The sequence below is a fragment of the Thamnophis sirtalis genome, unplaced genomic scaffold (genome assembly GCF_051295495.1).
Source record: "Thamnophis sirtalis isolate CommonGarterSnake01/CBP01778 unplaced genomic scaffold, rThaSir2_p1.2 scaffold_15, whole genome shotgun sequence".
Classification (NCBI taxonomy): domain Eukaryota; kingdom Metazoa; phylum Chordata; class Lepidosauria; order Squamata; family Natricidae; genus Thamnophis; species Thamnophis sirtalis.
The window spans coordinates 18,210,294-18,228,832 of NW_028261395.1; the positions used below are offsets into that span (position 1 = coordinate 18,210,294).

The 18,539-nt window shown below is 41.9% G+C and overlaps 2 protein-coding genes across 4 annotated transcripts in view; both read left to right on the forward strand.

The window, feature by feature from the left end:
- Window positions 1-4,343, forward strand: part of PIK3AP1 (phosphoinositide-3-kinase adaptor protein 1) — an 81,658-nt gene extending 77,315 nt beyond the window's left edge. For all 3 annotated transcript variants that reach the window (XM_087702147.1, XM_087702145.1, XM_087702146.1), the window contains one exon: window positions 1,367-4,343. In XM_087702147.1, the coding sequence (XP_087558273.1) occupies window positions 1,367-1,433 (67 nt within the window). In that variant the 3' untranslated portion in view covers window positions 1,434-4,343. The remainder of the gene's footprint in view (window positions 1-1,366) is intronic.
- A 10,391-nt stretch (window positions 4,344-14,734) lies between these two features.
- TM9SF3 (transmembrane 9 superfamily member 3) overlaps window positions 14,735-18,539 on the forward strand; it is a 43,217-nt gene continuing 39,412 nt past the window's right edge. The window contains exon 1 of the mRNA XM_087702207.1: window positions 14,735-14,890. Coding sequence (XP_087558333.1) covers window positions 14,813-14,890 — 78 coding nt within the window. The 5' untranslated portion in view covers window positions 14,735-14,812. The remainder of the gene's footprint in view (window positions 14,891-18,539) is intronic.

The following is an 18,539-nucleotide window of genomic DNA, read 5'->3' on the forward strand; positions in this document are numbered from 1 at the left end:
GAATTCTAAAATAGATAATATAAAGGGATATAAAGAAAGTAAAACATATGGGAAACATGGCAGCAGAGGTGTTCAAGGAAACCAGAACTTCACTATGTGTCATTAAACCTATAGACTTGGGTAAACATAGAGGTGGCTCTTTTAAACAACAATTTGAGCGGGGGGGGGGGAGATTCATTCTCTTGGGCATATACTGCTATAGAGAAGGCATCCTGATAGGTGATATTGCTTAATCAAAGGTTTCAGGTTTCAGGTTTTGTTTTATTTATATGCCGCCCTATTCCTGGCGGGACTCAGGGCGGCTAACAAACCCAAGAGGGGAAGGGAAACACAAGAACTACAAATACAAGCATTTAAAATAACCAACAGACACACAGTCGAGAGGGGAAGGGAACTCATCAACCCCAGGCCTGCTGACACAGCCAGGTTTTTACGGCTTTTCGGAAGGCCTGGAGAGAGGTGAGGGTCCGAATCTCTGCGGGGAGTTCATTCCATTGCCACAGAGAAGGCCCTCCCCCGGGTACTAGCCAGATGGCATTGGCTGGTAGATGGAACCTGGAGGAGGCCAACCCTGTGTGATCTAATGGGTCTTTGGGAGGTAATTGGCAGCAGGCGGTCTCTCAAATATCCAGGTCCAATACCATGAAGGGCTTTATAAGTGACGACTAGCACCTTGAAGCGTATCCGGAGACCAATCAGTAACCAGTGCAGCTCGCGGAGGATAGGTGTAACGTGGGTGTACCGAGGTGCACCCATAATCGCTTGCGCGGCTGCATTCTGGATGAGCTGAAGTCTCCAAATGCTTTTCAAGGGCTGCCCCATGCGCATTGCAGTAGTCCAATCTTGAGGTCACGAGGGCATGAGTGACTGTTGCGAGTGCCTCCCGGTTCAGGTAGGGACGCAATTGGTGCACCAGGTGAACCTGGGCAAATGCCCCCCTGGTCACAGCCGACAAATGATGTTCTAAGGAACCAAGAGTGTTCCAGCCCTGCAGGACTGAATTGGCCAGACAGATGCTATGGGAGGCAGGTACTCCCTCAAGCAACCAAGGTCATGTAGGTCTTTATAGATAGCAGCCAACTCCTTGAATTGCACTCAGAAGCAAGCTAGGAAGCAATGCAGATTGCAAATTACTTGATTAATTTAATAGTTAGAAATTGCTAGTATTATAATGGGATGTCAATGAATAATTCCACATGAAAGAACAATAATATAATGCTTTTCTATTGTAAATGTTATTGTATATCAATTGAAAAAAAACTATATTTCAAAGTATTTAATTGCTTTTTAAAATAAATGTGTAAGTTTAATAGGTTATGTAACATAATAAACTATTCTTATTCTATTTTCAAATATTTATTTGCAGATTAATGAACACTGACAACTTCCACCCACCACCTGTTCCTCCAAGAGGACGTGATAAGTTACACTAAATCTTTTGGCTATTAAAAACTGAAACATGAGAATGACTTTTGAATGGTTATGCTGTAACTCTAATCAGCATATCAGTTCACCCCTTGTGATTCTCAAATGAGTAATTTTGGTAGAATTTACTCTGAAAATTGAGTCAAGGGTGAATGAAGAAAAATTCAGCATTTAGAACAAATAAACTGTTAAAACAGGAAAAAATATGTTGAACTTATTAGAATTCTTAGATTCTAATTATACCAGACTAAAGGTGCCTCAATCATTTCTCACATATTCCTAAACTTCAGAATGGAGTAGCTACCAGCTACCATTTTTTGTCTGTTTATCTACAAATAAAGTAGCCAGGGATGCTGCTTTGAAAACAAATTTATTCTGTTGTAGATGACTATACTTTCACAATATAGTGAAACTGGAGTGCCTTGTATTGAATAGTACAATTCATTTGAAATTTGTCTAATTTCTTAATGATTTTATGATAATTTCATATTCAGAATTGTCTAATTGATATGTCTGGTAGCTGTCCCAGTAAAACAACAGTGAGAAATTGAGGAGGATTTTTCTCTTCAGTTCATATAAATTAAATCAAAGAGTCTCTATATGAGTCATCTATATGAGTCTTGAATCTGTTTTATTTCTGTGAGAATATGCCAAGAAGTTCTTAGCAGACCATGAATATAAAGAAACTTGGTTCTTATTTCTGAACTTCAATAAAATTTGTGCACCAATCTCAACAGACATTACTAGAAGAGACTCTTGTTCCCATTGTAGGCAGACTCTATCCAAAAAGGCAGCTAGCCATGTTGGTTTGGGAGAAAATGCAATAACATAGCATGAGATGGAGACGACTGCATCTCTAACCTAACAAGGTGGAACAGCTGCCAGGCCCTATTTGCATCGAGTTTCAAGATATATTCAGGTAATCCTTGGGATGGCAATTGGGACCAGAATTTCATTTCTAAGTGATACAGTCATAATGCGTGACATCACTGGACAACGTTGCTTAGCATTGGAAATTCTGGCACTTCCAATTGCCATCATTAAACAGATCATCATGGTTTGTTAAGCAAGGACATCATGTACTTGTCCTGTTTGACCTCATGCTGGCTTCTCTATTGACCTTGTTTGTAGAAAGAAGGTTACAAATGGCAATCATGTGAACATGAGGATGCTGTGACAGCTGGAACTTTGAGGACCACTCATAAATATCACTTGTTCAGCATTGTTGTAGGTTTGAATTGTCACTGAACAAGTGTTTGCTAAGCAAGGAACTCCTGTATGGTATATCATATACAGTATATGCTTTTTTTAAAAGCTCATCCTGAACACAAATGCACAGGACTGAAATTCTAAAGACAGTTCCCTTTTCAGAATTTTCATTTTCTTTCTTGAAAAGAAACAAATACATTCAGAAGCTCATTAATGTAACATGCAGGTATGATCAAGTTATTTCCAATTTGGTACATTGTTTCCAGAATTCAACAGAGAGGTGAAAGATTTATTCTTTACTATAATACATACGTATATCAGACTTGGCTATTTTAACTGAAGCCCTGATTATACTGTTACAGAGCAATTTCCAGGGACACCTAATAAGGACTGGCCTTTGCAAAACCCTAAACTTATTTGAAGACAAAGGAGAGGGTTTCTAGGAAGGTAGCTCTGTGGAAGGTAGCTAGGTATGTCGAGTTCATACAGATTTTAGGGGACAGTACATTCCACATGGATAGGCAGCTATTAAAAAGTTTTGTTTCTAGGTTCATTCACACTTTTCCTCTTGCATGACTAAATTTCAAGACACTTGGCAACCTGTTTGCACTTATGATTGGTTGCCAAGCATCTCATGATCATGCGATTGCCATTTTCCAGCTTCTTCATGGGCTTCCACAGAAAGCTGCTACTGCCTGTCAATAGGACTCCCTCTCATCTCAGGGGGCCTAGCTGAAAGACCTGCCAACTAAATGGAGCTCAAGCCCTCTACTGGGCTTCAGAAACAGGGCTTGGTTCCTGAAGACCTTAGCCCTCTTTCTGCAGCCTGGCAGAGAGACATTCTCTTCCACACGCTGAGGAAATCTCAGCCTCTGCTAGGCTGCAGAGACAGGGCTTAGATATCAAAGACCCAAGCCCCATTCCTGCAGTTCAGTGGAGAGGCTGACCTCCACTTGGCAGATTTCAAGCCTTCGGAACAATGATATTCACTAGCTTTCTACCTTTCCTGGGCTAGAAAGACTAGTGAATCCAAATTGTGTGAGCCTTCCATTTTTCAAGAATGTTGCCCACTGTCAGATGGCACAAAATGGCTTTGGTAGGAAGGACAATCACACATCAGCTGGGCACATTTGCAGCTACAGCAAAAGGCAAAGATAATATACCTGAGCTTAGTGGAGCTGGGGAGAGAGCCTGAGCCACTTGGATGTGCTGGGCCACAGAGAGCACTTCTCCCTGTTGCTTTGCTTAATGACCTGCACGATTGGCAATTGCAACAGGGAGAGCTGGAATTGTCGTCATTGAATGAGTGATCACATGGCTGTCTGCTTAATGACCATTCTGCTCAATGACTGAGATTCTACTTCCCATTGTGATTGTAAATCAAGGGCTGTCTGTAGACTGTATTGTAATAATTTGACTTAGAAATAACAAGGCTAGTCTGTTGTTGAAGCCTCGATTCTAAGAGCCAGACATGGCAGGAGGAGTCCCAAACCATGAATACCTATTGTTTATTTCAAATACTTTTTTAAAAAGAGAGATGATTTAATTAATAATTTTATTAATTTATACTTTTCTGTTGTATTTTGTAAGAACATGTGCTATTTTGTTTTACTTGTTAGATAATGTATCAGCTGTAGTTCTTGTAAGAAATGTACATGAATGTACTTAATTTGTTATTTCACTATGTATATAAATTCATTATCCACTGATTCTTTTATTATTATTTTATTATTGTATGTGCATAAATCTATCAGGTAGACATTTTAATCAATCTGCTGCTGCTTATGCGGTTGTGCCACTGCTGCACAATTCTATTCAAGTGAAGACAAAAGCCTATTCAAGAGTTCCGAACTCCTCAGCTTTTACCAGTGTAGTATGGTTTAATCCTGTGCCTTGCAGACAAATGACGTTTCTCAAATGTACATGCCAAGAAGTTGAAATATCTATTTTATTTCAATTTATTTTTGTCTACATTGTATAAAAACTGTTTGTAAAGTTTTTTAGCACGTTCCCGAGGATAACCTGTGTGTTACAAAATAATACAGAGCAATTTGAGCCATCTCTTTTTAAATTAGGTTTAGGCACTATCTCAACTAGTGTATTCACTCTGCAAAAGCAATCTTGTAAAGTTTATTAAGACAGTGGAGACACCTGAAAAAGCTTCCTTTGTGCTGTACTTTCAAAACCTGCTAGGAAGTTAAGTGCCTCTCTTACAAAAAAAATATTTTCATATTCTCTGAAAATACTAGGAACATCATGATTATGAAAATAAAATGAGAGAATTTTCCTATGTATACTGCCTTGAGAGAAATCTAAATAAATAGTTCCAATGTCAAAGCTCCGACTAACGAAGCCAAGCAAATTAGAACTCTGAGACTTGGCTCTTTCTCAAAGGTCTTCTTTAATTAGTATATCATATCGCCACAACTTCAATGGAAAACTAAATCTTTCTCCCGGTTTCAGTATAATTAGGAAAGAACCCCATCCCCAAGTGTCACAGTTAACATTGACCAGTTGGGTTTATTGGCAGGCTCTTCAGGCACTCCTTCCCCAACCTTACTGTTGCCAATAGATATCACCTTGGTTTTCAGGAGAAAGTTCTTTGTTCTGTCTAGTAATGCATTCCAACCTCCTTTCCCCTGTGTGTCAACTGAGGAACAGAAAGATGGCTGCAGCCAGGTTCAGTTCAAAGTTGACATCCAGGATGATTATTTTACCATGTGTTCAAACCACAGACATATGCAAAAGCTCCTTGTTTAAAAATACAAATGTCAATACTGGGAAAATATGGATCTTTTAAATAAGTATAGGGTCATCTTTTCATGACTTCTGTATTTTAATGATTACCGTAATACTTTTAGGTTATATTAAGGTGCTCTTTTAACAGAGGAGGTAACAATTTATTATACATATTTTCATGAGTATTATCATTCTGTATGGACTGTCTAAAACCATTGGCATACTACGAAACTATCCATTTCATTTCTAAATTAGTAATTCTGTTTCTCAAGAGGTCACAAAGTGTTTTCTAATACTTCTAATTGTTTTTACATGCAATTAATGACGCTATTGGTTTTTTCTTTCTCCGTTTCGTATGATGTTTGCTATACCCAGCAATTTTACAAGCAGTAACAAATGGTGGTGGTGGTGGTGGTGGTGTGTGTGTGTGTGTGTGTGTGTGTGAGAGTCATTTTTTGACTCTTGGCAATTACTTGGACTACTTCCTACAGTTCTCTTGACAACATTTAGGGTTAGGGTTAGGTTTTCTAGGGCTGTGTGTGACTGGCCCAATGTCACCCAGCTACTTTGTGTCTAAGATGGGACTAAAACTCATGGTCTCCATATTTCTGGCCTGTTACTTTAATCACTACACCAGACTTGGTGGCTAAGTTATGAATCCTAAAAATTCCTCTTTTTGATTTTACATCAGTTACAAAGTTTACCTCTACCCTACTTGATCTATAAAAGGAAATTATGATGACCCAGTGTGAGGCACGGAAGCAACACAGCCAGAGAACAGTTCTAACTCCCCATTAGTGCTCCAACTTTCCCCCAAACGTTCCCACATTTATTGTAAGCCGTGGAGCAAAGCTCTCACATACACCTCTGATAGCTTCTGGCTGCAAGTAGTCCAGCAAGCAAAGTTAGCAAAGCAGCAAACAAAGCAAGAAGTCCAGCGAGGTAGACAAACCGGGCAACGCACCCAAGACAAAGCACAGCAAAATCATCCTGCACATGTTCTTCCTCACTGGCAATCCTTCCCAGGCATGAAGGATCCAGGGCTGCTTCGTCCTTCTTCTCCGGTTGTTCCTCTGGAGCCAACAAGGTCGCCCCCTCTTCCTACGTCAGCCCCAGCTCTGGCTTGTCCTCCACAGACTCATGCTCCACCGGGGTCATGATACTATCTCCCCCACAGGGCCCACTCCACTGGGACCATGCAGATTAGGGCATTACAAGAACCGGACATGAAAGTCGCGGACCACACAAGGGATGTGGACTTCATCCAGGTGAAGTCCTCTGGTCATAGCCTTTCCATGCCACAAGGTACTTGAACCAGCCCCACAACCATCTGGAGTCCCAGATGCTGTCCACTTCATACTCCATCGCTCTGTGAGGTATACCAGTCACGGTGGCAGTGATGCTGGCTATCAGCTGATACAAGTCCCAGCAATAATCTATGGAATATTGTTGAATCCTCATGGTACGTGGCAGGAATAAGCGAAACACCACTGGATTGATCACTGCTTTGGCTGGAAATGACTCCAATTAGCGGTGATTGAGTTTTTTCGAAGGCCGCAATGTCGGTAGGTGCTGTGTGGAAAGCCAAACCCAGTTGTCCACAGCTAATGGAGGAATGTCTCGATGATGCCACTCCATGAATCATAATTATCTTTAGCTTTCTCCAGCTGGCTTCAGACCACTTGGTGCACAGCTTTCAGTTCTTGGAGGAATGTATCCATAAATGATACAGGGGAGTCGGACAGAGCCAATGGGAAAAGCCCTGGGTGGGATCCGTAACTGGCAAAGAAGGGTGACGTGGGTGGATGTGTGCTGGAGATTGTTGTAGGTGAGCTCCGCCACAGCCAGCACATCCGCCCAATTGTCTTGTTGGTTGAGGCTGAAACAGCGGAGGTACTGTTCCAAGATGACATTCACCCTCTCCATGCCCATCAGTTTTGGGACGAGTAATGTCTGCCAGAACTGTGCTGAGAAGCCCGACAGATCATGCTGGAATCATCCAAACATCCTAGAAATGCGGTGTAACATTTTGAGGCTACGAAGGCATTCTCCAGGCACATAGATGTGGTCTCAAAACCCCAGCAGGTCCTCAATGAACACCCAAGGGGTTTCCTGTCACCATCCAGCTCCCAATAACAAGCCACCATTAATGAATCCTGCTGTTATGCCTCCTGAATCCTGACCCGGAGATCCACAGGCTCCTCGGTGCCCGCCAACTACTCCAAAGGAATCACTCTTCTGGATGGGATCTTGTCCTTTATTGGGGTGTACTTGGGCTTCCAGGACCGTGCATCAGTGCGCTGATTCAGCCTGTTAGGGACACGTCACCCAAAAGTCAAACCGGTGAAAAACAGCAACCCGGTTCAGCATCCGGGCCATATGTAAATGTTCAAGGTTCAAACTCTGACTTGGTCATGGGCACGCTTCAAATGGTGCCACCATATCTCAAAGGCGACCTTGACCACCAACAGCTACTTGTTCCATATGATGTAATTCTCCTCCGGCAATGACATGGGAACAAGGTGCCAGGCCTGCAGCGGTTCCTTTAAGAATCTTTGGCCTGCCACACTCTCTCTGTCTAGCTTCATTTTTGGTATGCCTTTTCATTAAGGGTGGGGGATAGCAAGGGGTAGAATGTGTTGTTTTCAAAACAAAAAAATCATTTCTAGAAACTCAAGTTTATTTTTTGTCTTTGCACCTCGGCACCTGACCGGAACCAGCGGGGTGGAGATGCCAGTGTGGAAGAAGAAGATTGGACCATGTGATGGATTTGTGAGTGTGGGGACAAGATCATAAACTTTCAACTGGGTGGGAATCCCAGGTAACTTCCAGAAGGGAAGTGGGGCACACTCCTTCCAAGTTGTCAGGTGGCCTGTGCTGCTCCTGCCTCCTCTCCACTCTCTGTGCTCGGAATCAGGAGGAGGTGATCCTTGCTTGTTGCCAGAGCTCCATCACTCCTCTGCTCCACTGCCTACTATAAGCTGTGCTGCAAGGCAAACACTCCATTGACTTGCACAGAGGTGCAAGTTCCTCGCTCTGAGCAAGTTCCCTGCTCTGTCAGTCATCCTGCGCATGTTCGTCCTCACTGGCAATCCTTCCCAGGCCCGAAGGACGCAGGGCTGCCTCATCCTGCTTCTCCAGTTGTTCCTCTGGAGCCAACGAGGCAGCACCCTCTTCCTACGTCAGCCCCAGCTCTGGCTTGTCCTCCTCTATGGACCCAGGATCCAATGGATCATGACATAAATGCTGATGAAATATTTTCTTCCAGAAGTGCCAAATTGGTTATGTGGATTAATAAAATATATTTTTTATCAAATAGAGATAATTTATGGGGGTCTGTACAAATTTGTAAAGATGCATGTTTTAACTTGGGAATCTGAACATTGCTTTTTATCTGTTCATTTGTTCAGCAGTTGTTCCATTGCCTGTTAATCTCAATTATCCAAGTTATCCAAGTTTGGCATGGAGCTGATAAAAACCTGATCCCTGAATTTGGAAGGGAGTAACTTTGCAACCTAACATACGAATCATGAGTACTTCAGGTAAAGCTAAAAATGTTTATTTGGGAGAAAGATCAAATCTTTTTATAAGGTAAATAAGCAAATGATACATACATTTGGTAAATGTGATGCATCAGGAAGGATATAAAAGGTATTGATTAGATATGAGAAAAGACACTCTCCCTTGAAATATGTTGCACTTCCTCTTTAGTCCCGTCCTTGACTAAAAAGAAAACATGGTTTCCTGAACTTCAAAAGCAAGCATGGACACCAGGCTAAAATGCAAATATCACCTTTATTAAAAAACTAATAATGAAGCCTAAGATTTCAGATAAAAGTTCAAAGTTTAATGGTGCTGAATGTTACTTACGCCTTGAAGTTACAGACATTAAAGTCTCCCCACTGTCAAAATTTAGGTACCTAGGAGTCTGAATTATACCAACTTTACACTCTAGTGCATGGGTGTCAAACTCGAAGCATCACATGACGTATTGTGACATTTTTCCCTTTGCTGAGCTGGGGTGGGCATGGCCTGCATGTGACGCATCCGGCCTGCAGGCTGCCAGTTTGACACCCTTGCTCTGGTGTCTTAAGTCTATTATTTACAACTTATCTACATATCTCAGCTTAATTCTAAGTTATAATGCTTAAGATTAAAAACTTCCCTTTTACCCTGTGTGTTCTTAACCAAACAATTTTTGTTAGCAATGAAGACAGTAGTAGCATAATACTTTTTGTAGTCCTTTCCTTTATGGCTATAAATTCTATTCCTTTTATCCTTTTTTTAAGCTTAATGCTCCTGATCACCTATTTTCCACCACTCTGCTATAGTTCCTGCTATAGACTGAAGTGGCCTACTAATTGCTCCTTTATACTGAGCTGCTTTTGAATCTGTCCTTATCATTTCGTAGGAGAGAGGGAAAAGTTTCTAATTGCTGTCTGTCTGCCTGTTGCTGGTGTGCAACATTGGAAGACTTGTGAGACTGTCACTCCAGTTGTGTAAACTTCAGAGTTTCTCTATTCTCTCTACCAAATGTTGATATTCAATTTCACTGTAAGGATTGCCTCTCCTAGCTTAAGACTCTTGAAATGGAGTATTTCAAAAGGAAGCTTTTATTAAGTAGAAGGGAAACATTAAGTTCAAAGCAACATCCGAATCCCCTTAGGCAATGTGAATAGAATTAAAGCAGTAGAGACCCCTCTCATTAGTTAGAATGCAGATTTTAGCCAATACACAAGTGTGAAGATGTTTCCTTTACCAACTGCTCTGAGAACCAAATAAAAATACATTCCCGTGGCTATCTTCTGTTAGACATTAAAGTGAATCATCCCACATGGCTATCATATACATTCCCCAAAAGGTGAGGGGATCTTAAGGCGCTTCGGCGCCAGAAAACCAGTTGTAAAATATTAGTTGTCACAGGCACTGCTAATAAATTGACTCCAAGACTCCCCTCTTCCCAACTGAATGGCAGTATCACTTTTAGGGATCTGACATTCACCCCGTTCAGCTTTCTGACTCAATTTCCTTTTTCTCTTCCACCAACAGACACAGTCTTCAGCATTTCTTTCTCTCTCTGTAGTACATAAGTAATGCCCTTGTGGATTAGACCCCTCAACCTTTTTCACAATGGCCAATCAACTGCGCAAGGAAACCCACTAGTCTTCTAGCATACTGCCTTCAGAAGCTTCTTGTGGCCATATAGACTAATCATCATTGATCACTATGGTTTCCATGAATTTGTTCAACCTGTTTTTGAAACTAGCAAGTTGATAACCCAGCATTTCTCATGAATCCAAATTTTAATTATGCTTGTGTAAAAAAAAAAAGTTTGTTTTCTTTTTCCTATTTCTTTCAGGATTCTGTTTCACCTTGGTTCTAGCATTTTGGGGGAAGAAAAATAGCTTCTCATTGTCCATTTTATTTCCTCCATGCATTTTACATGTTAATCATGCCCCCTCTCATTCATCTCTTTATAAAATAAAAAAAGGCCCAAATGTTGAAAATTTCCTCATAGATAAGCTAAGCCATAGTTGCCTTGTTCTGAACCTTCTCTCTCTCTCTCCCTCTCCCTCTCCATCCATCCATCCATCCATCTATCATCTGAGATATATCAAGAGCAGAAGCACCACTGATTTATCTAAAGGCATTATGATAATTAACATATCTATTTTCAATGTTATTTCTTAAAATCCTTAAAATTCTTTTAAACGTTTTCTAAAGTCGATGCATGGAGCAAATAAAATTGAACAGTTTACTATTACTCCAAGATCTCTTTGTCACTGCTAGTTCCGATTTCATTCATTCATTCTTTATTTTGCTATCATATTTCTATCCCAGCAATCTTACCTGAGTGACTCTCATGGTTTATTTGTAGTAGTAGTTGGGATTTTGGCACCAATGTGTATCACTTGACACTTGCTCATCTTTCATGTTGACGCCCACTCCCCTAATGTTTAGAGATCCCTCTGGAATACAAACTTATACTGTGAACAATTTAGTGTCATCTGCAAAGTTCGCTTTCTCCCCAGTCATGTCACTAATACATGCTTGGCAAAACAATAAAGGAATTGCATACTCTCTAGGCAGCATCATCTCTTCACCCAATCCTTTCCCCACATACCATTACATGTGAAACTTTGTGTAATGGCCACCTGTGATTTGCTCAACAATAGCAACTAGAATAGTCCAACTACTATTATAAATTAGGAGTCATGACTGTGTCACTAACTGATGAAGTTGCCACTTCCAATTTCCATTGTTAAGTGAGTTTTCTTTTTTCAAATGAAGGCGATAATAAAGGTAATATTTTTCTTTTTTCAGTATAGTTTTTTAAAACTAATACAGGTAGCCCTCTATTTACTAGCCCAACTGAACCCAAAATTTCCATTGCTAAGACAGTTGTTGTGAGTTTTGCCCCATTTTACGACCTTTCTTCACCCAGTTGTCAAGTGAATCATTGCATTTGTTAAATTTATAATGCAGTTGTTCAGTGAATCTGGCTGCAGTGGTGGGTTGCAGGCGGTACGCGCCGGTACGGGCATACCGGAGCCTGTCCGGAGCACTGTATACCATTCCGGTATGGTGCTCCAGAGGACCCGCCCGCCTGAGCTCCTTTCCGGTCTTTTAAGTCTTTGGCACTTCTGCGCATGATGCGTACAGCGCCTGCACAATGCTTTGCTGAGCAGCTGGAGCATCGCGGAGACTCGTGGAAACAATAAGACGCATGTGTGCTGCTCACATTCACGTACATGATGCTGGGCCTGTTCCAATTGTACTGGTTGGAACGGGATCCGGAACCCACTACTGATCTGGCTTCCTTATTGACTTTGCTTGTCAGAAGATTGCAAAAAATGATCACATGACAACGGGACACTGCAACCATCATAAATATGTTCCAGTTGCTAAATGTCTGAATTTTGATCGCCTGACCATGGGGATGTGCAAGTTCTAAGTATGAAAGATGGTCATAAGTCCATTTCAATGCCGTAATTTTGAACACTCACTAAACAAATGGTTTTAAGTCAAGGACTACCTGTATACGTAGTAGCTTTTTTGTCTAACTTCTATTTTCATTGTATATAAAAATGGATTATTGCAAAGAAAGAAGAGCTGAGGTGAGATTTAACGGAAGTATTGTGGAATAGATTTACTCTTTATTACCATAGAGATCAGAAGCAGAAGTTTAAAATGGCAGCTTAGACTAGACAGGAAGAATTCCCTCAATTGGTGGAATAGCTGCTGCTGCAAAAATTGGGATGCTTTCAATGGTGTTTTTCATATTTTCAAATATTGATCATTTGTCAGAGAGCTGGAGGTGCTCTAACATAATGTTTCTCAACTATAGCATCTTTAAGATGTGTACCTTTCAAGTCCCAGAATTCTCCAGCCAGCATGCAAAGTTGGTCCAAAATTGTTTTCACCAAGACTGGATCTTTCCGAGAGTAGAGTAGAATGTTCAGGTAGATAATGTCGAAATCCATTTCTAACTTTCAGATACTATGCCACAGTAGTTGGTGATTCTTGAAGTTGTGCATGAATAGTCCAGATTCAGCAATCTGGCCTTTCAGCTCCAGCGGGCCTTGGAGGAAACCAGCTATTTTGACCCATTCCAGTCCGGCTTCAGACCTAGCTACAGCACAGAAACCGCTTTGGTCACATTGACCGATGACCTCTGGAGAGCCAGGGATCAAGGCCATGCCTCAATCCTGGTTCTCCTTGACCTCTCAGCGGCTTTCGATACCATCGACCATGGTATCCTTCTGCGACGACTGCGAGAGGTGGGGGTGGGAGGCACTGTTCTACAGTGGTTCTCCTCTTACCTCTCGGACAGGTCGCAGTCGGTGTTAGTTGGGGGGCAGAGATCGAACCCTAGGCCCCTAACATATGGGGTGCCACAGGGTTCGGTCCTGTCTCCCCTACTTTTCAACATCTACATGAAACCGCTGGGCGAGATCATTCAGCGGCACGGGATAAAATACCACCAGTATGCGGACGATACCCAGCTGTATCTGTCCGCCCCGTGCCAACTCAATGAAGCGGTGGACGTGATGAACCAGGGACTTGAAGCCGTTAGGGACTGGATGAGGGCTAACTCGTGCTCAACCCGGATAAGACCGAGTGGCTGTTGTGTTTCCCTCCCGCCAATTTGGCAAATATTCCATCTCTCAGGCTGGGGGGTCAAACATTATACCCCTCAGACAGGGTCCGCAACTTGGGAGTCCTCCTGGACCCACAGCTGACTTTCGAACACCATTTGTCAGCTGTGACCAGGGGGGCATTTGCCCAGGTTCGCCTGGTGCACCAGTTGCGCCCCTACCTGAACCGGGAGGCTCTCACAACAGTCACTCGTGCCCTTGTGACCTCTAGGCTGGAGTACTGCAATGTGCTCTACATGGGGCTGCCCTTGAGGAGTATTCGGCGACTTCAGCTAGTCCAGAATGCAGCCGCGCGAGCGATTGTGGGTGTACCTCGCTTCACCCACATAACACCTATCCTCCGCGAGCTGCGCTGGCTACCTGTCGATCTCCGGATACGCTTCAAGGTGCTACTTGCCACCTATAAAGCCCTTCATGGTAGTGGATCTGGGTACTTGGGAGACCGCCTACTGCCGATCACCTCCACACGACCCATTAGATCTCACCGTTTAGGCCTCCTCCGAGTTCCATCCGCTGGCCAATGCCGACTGGCCACCACGCGGAGGAGAGCCTTCTTGGTGGTTGCCCCGACCCAATGGAACGATCTCCCCGTGGAGCTTCGTACCCTCACCACCCTCCAGACCTTCCGCACAGCCCTTAGAATCTGGCTATCCCGTCAGGCCTGGGGCTAAAGATTGTGACCCGCCCGAATGGTATGAATGTTGCGTTTTAATTATGTACTGTCTATATGTAAAAGTCTGTTTCCCCCCTTCCTTTTGATTGTGAGCCGCCCTGAGTCCCCCCAGGGAAAAGGGCGGCATACAAATAAACACAAATTCACAAAATTCACAAATTTGCCCCCATATTTATTCATGCTACTTAGTTATACGTTTATATCAGGGGTGTCCAAACTTGGGAACTTTAAAACTTGAGGACTTCAACTCCCAGAATTCCCCAGCCAGTCATGCTGGCTGGGGAATTCTGGGAGTTGAAGTCTCAAGTCTTAAAGTTCCCAAGTTTGGACAATCCTGCTTTAGGGAATAGAAAGCTTGACGGCTGGCCTTGGCTTCTAGAAGGCGCCCTCACCCACTTCCCAGCGACTGGCTGGAGGCGCGTGCGTGGACTACGGTCTCGTCCCTCCCCACCTCAGCCTTTCGAGTTCTGCCTTCGAGTTCTGCGACTTCTGGGCGCTGTCGGTCGCCGTACGCGGCGCCTGTTCCGGCGTGCTCTTGGATGACGTGGCGGGGACGGCGGAAGCGGCGGCTCCTTTCCTCGGTGGCGGCGGCGGCGACGACAACGGGATGGCGCTGGCCGGGTTCCTGTGGTGCGTGGCGGCCTTGCTGGTGTTGCAGGGCCGGGCTGACGAGCATGACCACACGGTGAGAGGGCGGCGCCGCCGAGGCCCCGGGGACATATGGGCCTGTTCTTCCCACCCCCCTCGCTCCCCCTCCGGCGGTGGCTCGCTTCCCCGGCTGCGGGCGCGCCTTTGCGCGGCGTTGCAGAGGCCAGAGCCAGCACGGATCGATCCCATCGGTCTGCGCGGGACGAGGTCAGCGGGCGTGGGAGGAGAAGCTCTTCCGCAGATCCTTGAGAGCCGTGAGGGAAAAGGGGATCCCTCTCCGCTGGAGGTGGCGGGGAGGTGCTGGCGAGCAGCCTGGCCGAATATAGTTCTCCTCTGAAGGGTCTCAGTTCCAGAGAACGAAGCTCGAATCAGCTCTCAAGAACGGCAGCCTTTGTTCAAGCGACCCTCTGGTTTTCACCGTTCTTATCTGCGGATGGTGACACCAGGTTGTTAGAAAACAGAATCGCACCTATTCATGATAAAGAATCACTTTGCTTACAAAAAAAAAAGGAAATCGGAATTAATCTTTCCCCAAAGCAGGCAGAAAAGTTATAAAGCCGCTAACGTTACAATTCATAATAAATCCCAATAGTTAATTCTGAGAGACAGCAACATTGGCTCAAGCTGTTTTAGCTTCTGTCCTATCAAAAAAAAAAAGGTATTTCTTTTATCTCTAATCGAACCAGGTGAAATCTGATACTTAAAACAGTGGTCCCTGGATGTGTTTCTATAGCTTTGGACATTGACTGGTTATATTTAATGAAGATACAGTTTGCTTATGCATTACAAGAACCCAACGATGACATCTTACTCAGTTGATCAGGATAATTTGTAAGGAAATGACATGACTGATTTGCTTTCTTTGTGCAGAGTATACAACCTGTATAGTCAGATTGCTGTATGGGCTATAGTTGTAATATACTGTAGCTGATGGATAAGATCCAAAAACAGCAAAGGGCCAAGTCCCACAGCAAGTGGGAAATAAAGATGGAAGGTTGAAAAAAAAAAGCAAAGCGTACATCTTATTTAAAATCTCAAGAAATTGCAGTATTTCATCTGGGATTTCTCTGTTTGCCTCTTATTTTTCTAAAGCCTTCCATACAAGCTGTTCTTAGACAAATTAAAATAGAAACCACTTAAAAGAAAATACAAGTAATATAGAGTGTGAAATCCAAGCACTTTAAAACCAAATAATATAGTTGGTATAGACCAAACATAATAGAAAAATAGCTTTTAAAAGTAGCATTGCAAACTTTGTTGAAAGCAGTAGGAGCTTGTATAATGGATAATAGTGATGAATAGTACTGATTCCAAGCATAATGTGATCAAGTTTAGTGTCACTTCAGAAAACACTCTGTCCTTAAATTATTGATGGGTTCAAACATAAAGCTAAGCCATCAACCAGTGTTAAGGCTTTACTTTTTTAAAAGGAGGGAAATGGTGTTGGGCAATGGATATTGGAAGTATTAAGGTATAAATGGATGAAATTTTAAAGCCTTATTTTTGAAATCGAGTCTCTGCTTTAGACATAATAAACATTATCTGAAAACGTATCCCTCAGTTTTCTGCTGGCAAACTATGAAAATCTATATCAATGATTGCCCAAAGATTTTTAGTGGTGCAATCCAAGGATGCTCCAGAAGGCAGCAGAAAAAAGGGGATTCAAGAAATTGCATGAAGCATTACTCACTTCTGCCAACAATGCTTTACATCGTGGATAGGTTTGTATTATGACTTAGTTATACTAAGTCATATTTATAAAATAAATAAATAATAAACAAACAAACTTGCCCTTGTAATGATGCTCAAAAGTCATCCAGTGCTAACACTAAGACAGTGAGTATGTAGTATAATCTTTTAATGGCTATTCCCTTGAAAGTTAGTGATTATAATATTTCTGCGCTACACACCAAATATTAATAAAAGACTTTGAGAAACTGTCATACATATAAAGGCAGAAAAGAAAGGAACATGAAAACCAGAATATTGGGCAAATAATGTGTAGAACATTCTTAGGCACATTGGACTTACAATTGCACCTATAAGGTGTCCTTGAGAAGAGATTCAGGTAATTGGAGAAGGAAAGAGACATATGATAAAGAGTAACCTAGGCAAATGTATACACATGTATGCACAACTTAGCAGAAAATAAATGGTACTTAGTTTCTAAAGATAAAAAAGGAGTTTCTTGAAAAAGGTAATAAACCCGGTTGAGGAATTAGCAGTATCAAACTATGAATTAAAAGTTGTAATAGAAGTGCAAAAACTATGAGGGGAATTAGGGGGTTGGCTGAAAAGAGAATATTACCCTCCAATATTGTACAAGGAAAAACAACATGCCTTGCAGCATGTGTGAAGCAAGGGAGAATGTAGGAAATTCAGGATTACTGTACCAGGATGTCTGATGATGTGGTTGATACGATAGAGGGCAGTCTTAGAATGCTTAGAGACTGAAAATGTCAAAGTGAAAGCATCCAGGTGTTGAGATAGAGAAATGTCAAGCAAGTAACAGAGATACATGGAAGTAGTATATAAAAACCAAGGGATTGAATGCAAGGGCATTGTGCAAGCAGGAAGAAAAGGATAAAGCTGTTACAACAAATGATCAAAACATTGGAACGATGGGAGACAGAGTGGATATAAATAAATGATTTTTAAATTTTAAATTGTATTTTTAAAATTTAAATCAGATTTTTAATTTTTTTCATCAAATTTATTTTAATAAAATGCTTTTAAAATAAAACATTTAAATTTTTTATTTAAGATACATTAATAATTTAGTTTATTAAGCATGAAATGGAACTGAGTTATGTAGAATGAGGCTGTATATTCTGCAATATTGGGACACTCGGTGAATCGGCGGGTCAGAGGAAGAGCTACTGCAGGACAGATAACAGTTGCTCTTTAAAAATTATGATTTAAATTGAGTTGTATTAAATCAAGCCTTTTTACTAGTGATGTAAATAATGATTTAAATAGTGATATAAATCGACTTGATTTAAATCAAATCCATCCTGATGGGAGATCATTGCAATATTGAGAAAAGAAGTTTGAGAAAAGAAGTAGCTGTCCATAGAAATTACATGAAAACTTGTGCAGATAGAGTTGGTTGTAAAATCTTCTGCATGAAAATGTGTACAGGAAGTTCTCAACTTGCTACCATTTGTTCAGCACCTGTTCAAAGTTACAATGGCATTGAGAAAAGTGGCTTTCAGCTGCTCCCCACGGCCATCACAGCATCTCCATAGTCATGTGATCAAAATTCAGGTGCTTGGCAACCCGCATATATTTATGATGGTCGCAGTGTCCCTGAGTCATAGTACCTCTAGTACTACATGCTATGTATGTACATGTATGTACTAGCAGCAGACCTTTGTCGAGGCTTAAAATGACTCTGATGATCCAGCATGTGAAATTGAAAGTTTTTGTAATGACTGATGTCTCAACTAACATTACTGAAATGCTATAAAGTTTGGGCCATTTTGTAAAAAAGTAGGCACAGGTATATATTTGAGGCATAGTATTAAAAGTCCAATTTGTGTTTTCTATTTCTAGAAATCCAAAACACATCAAAAAATTGGAATTCTGGATTCAGTTTCCATGTTTTCTGCTCAGTAAAACATATCACTTTTTTTTCAGTAACATATAATGAAAATGCTATCCTGTACTATACTTAACAGTTTCAG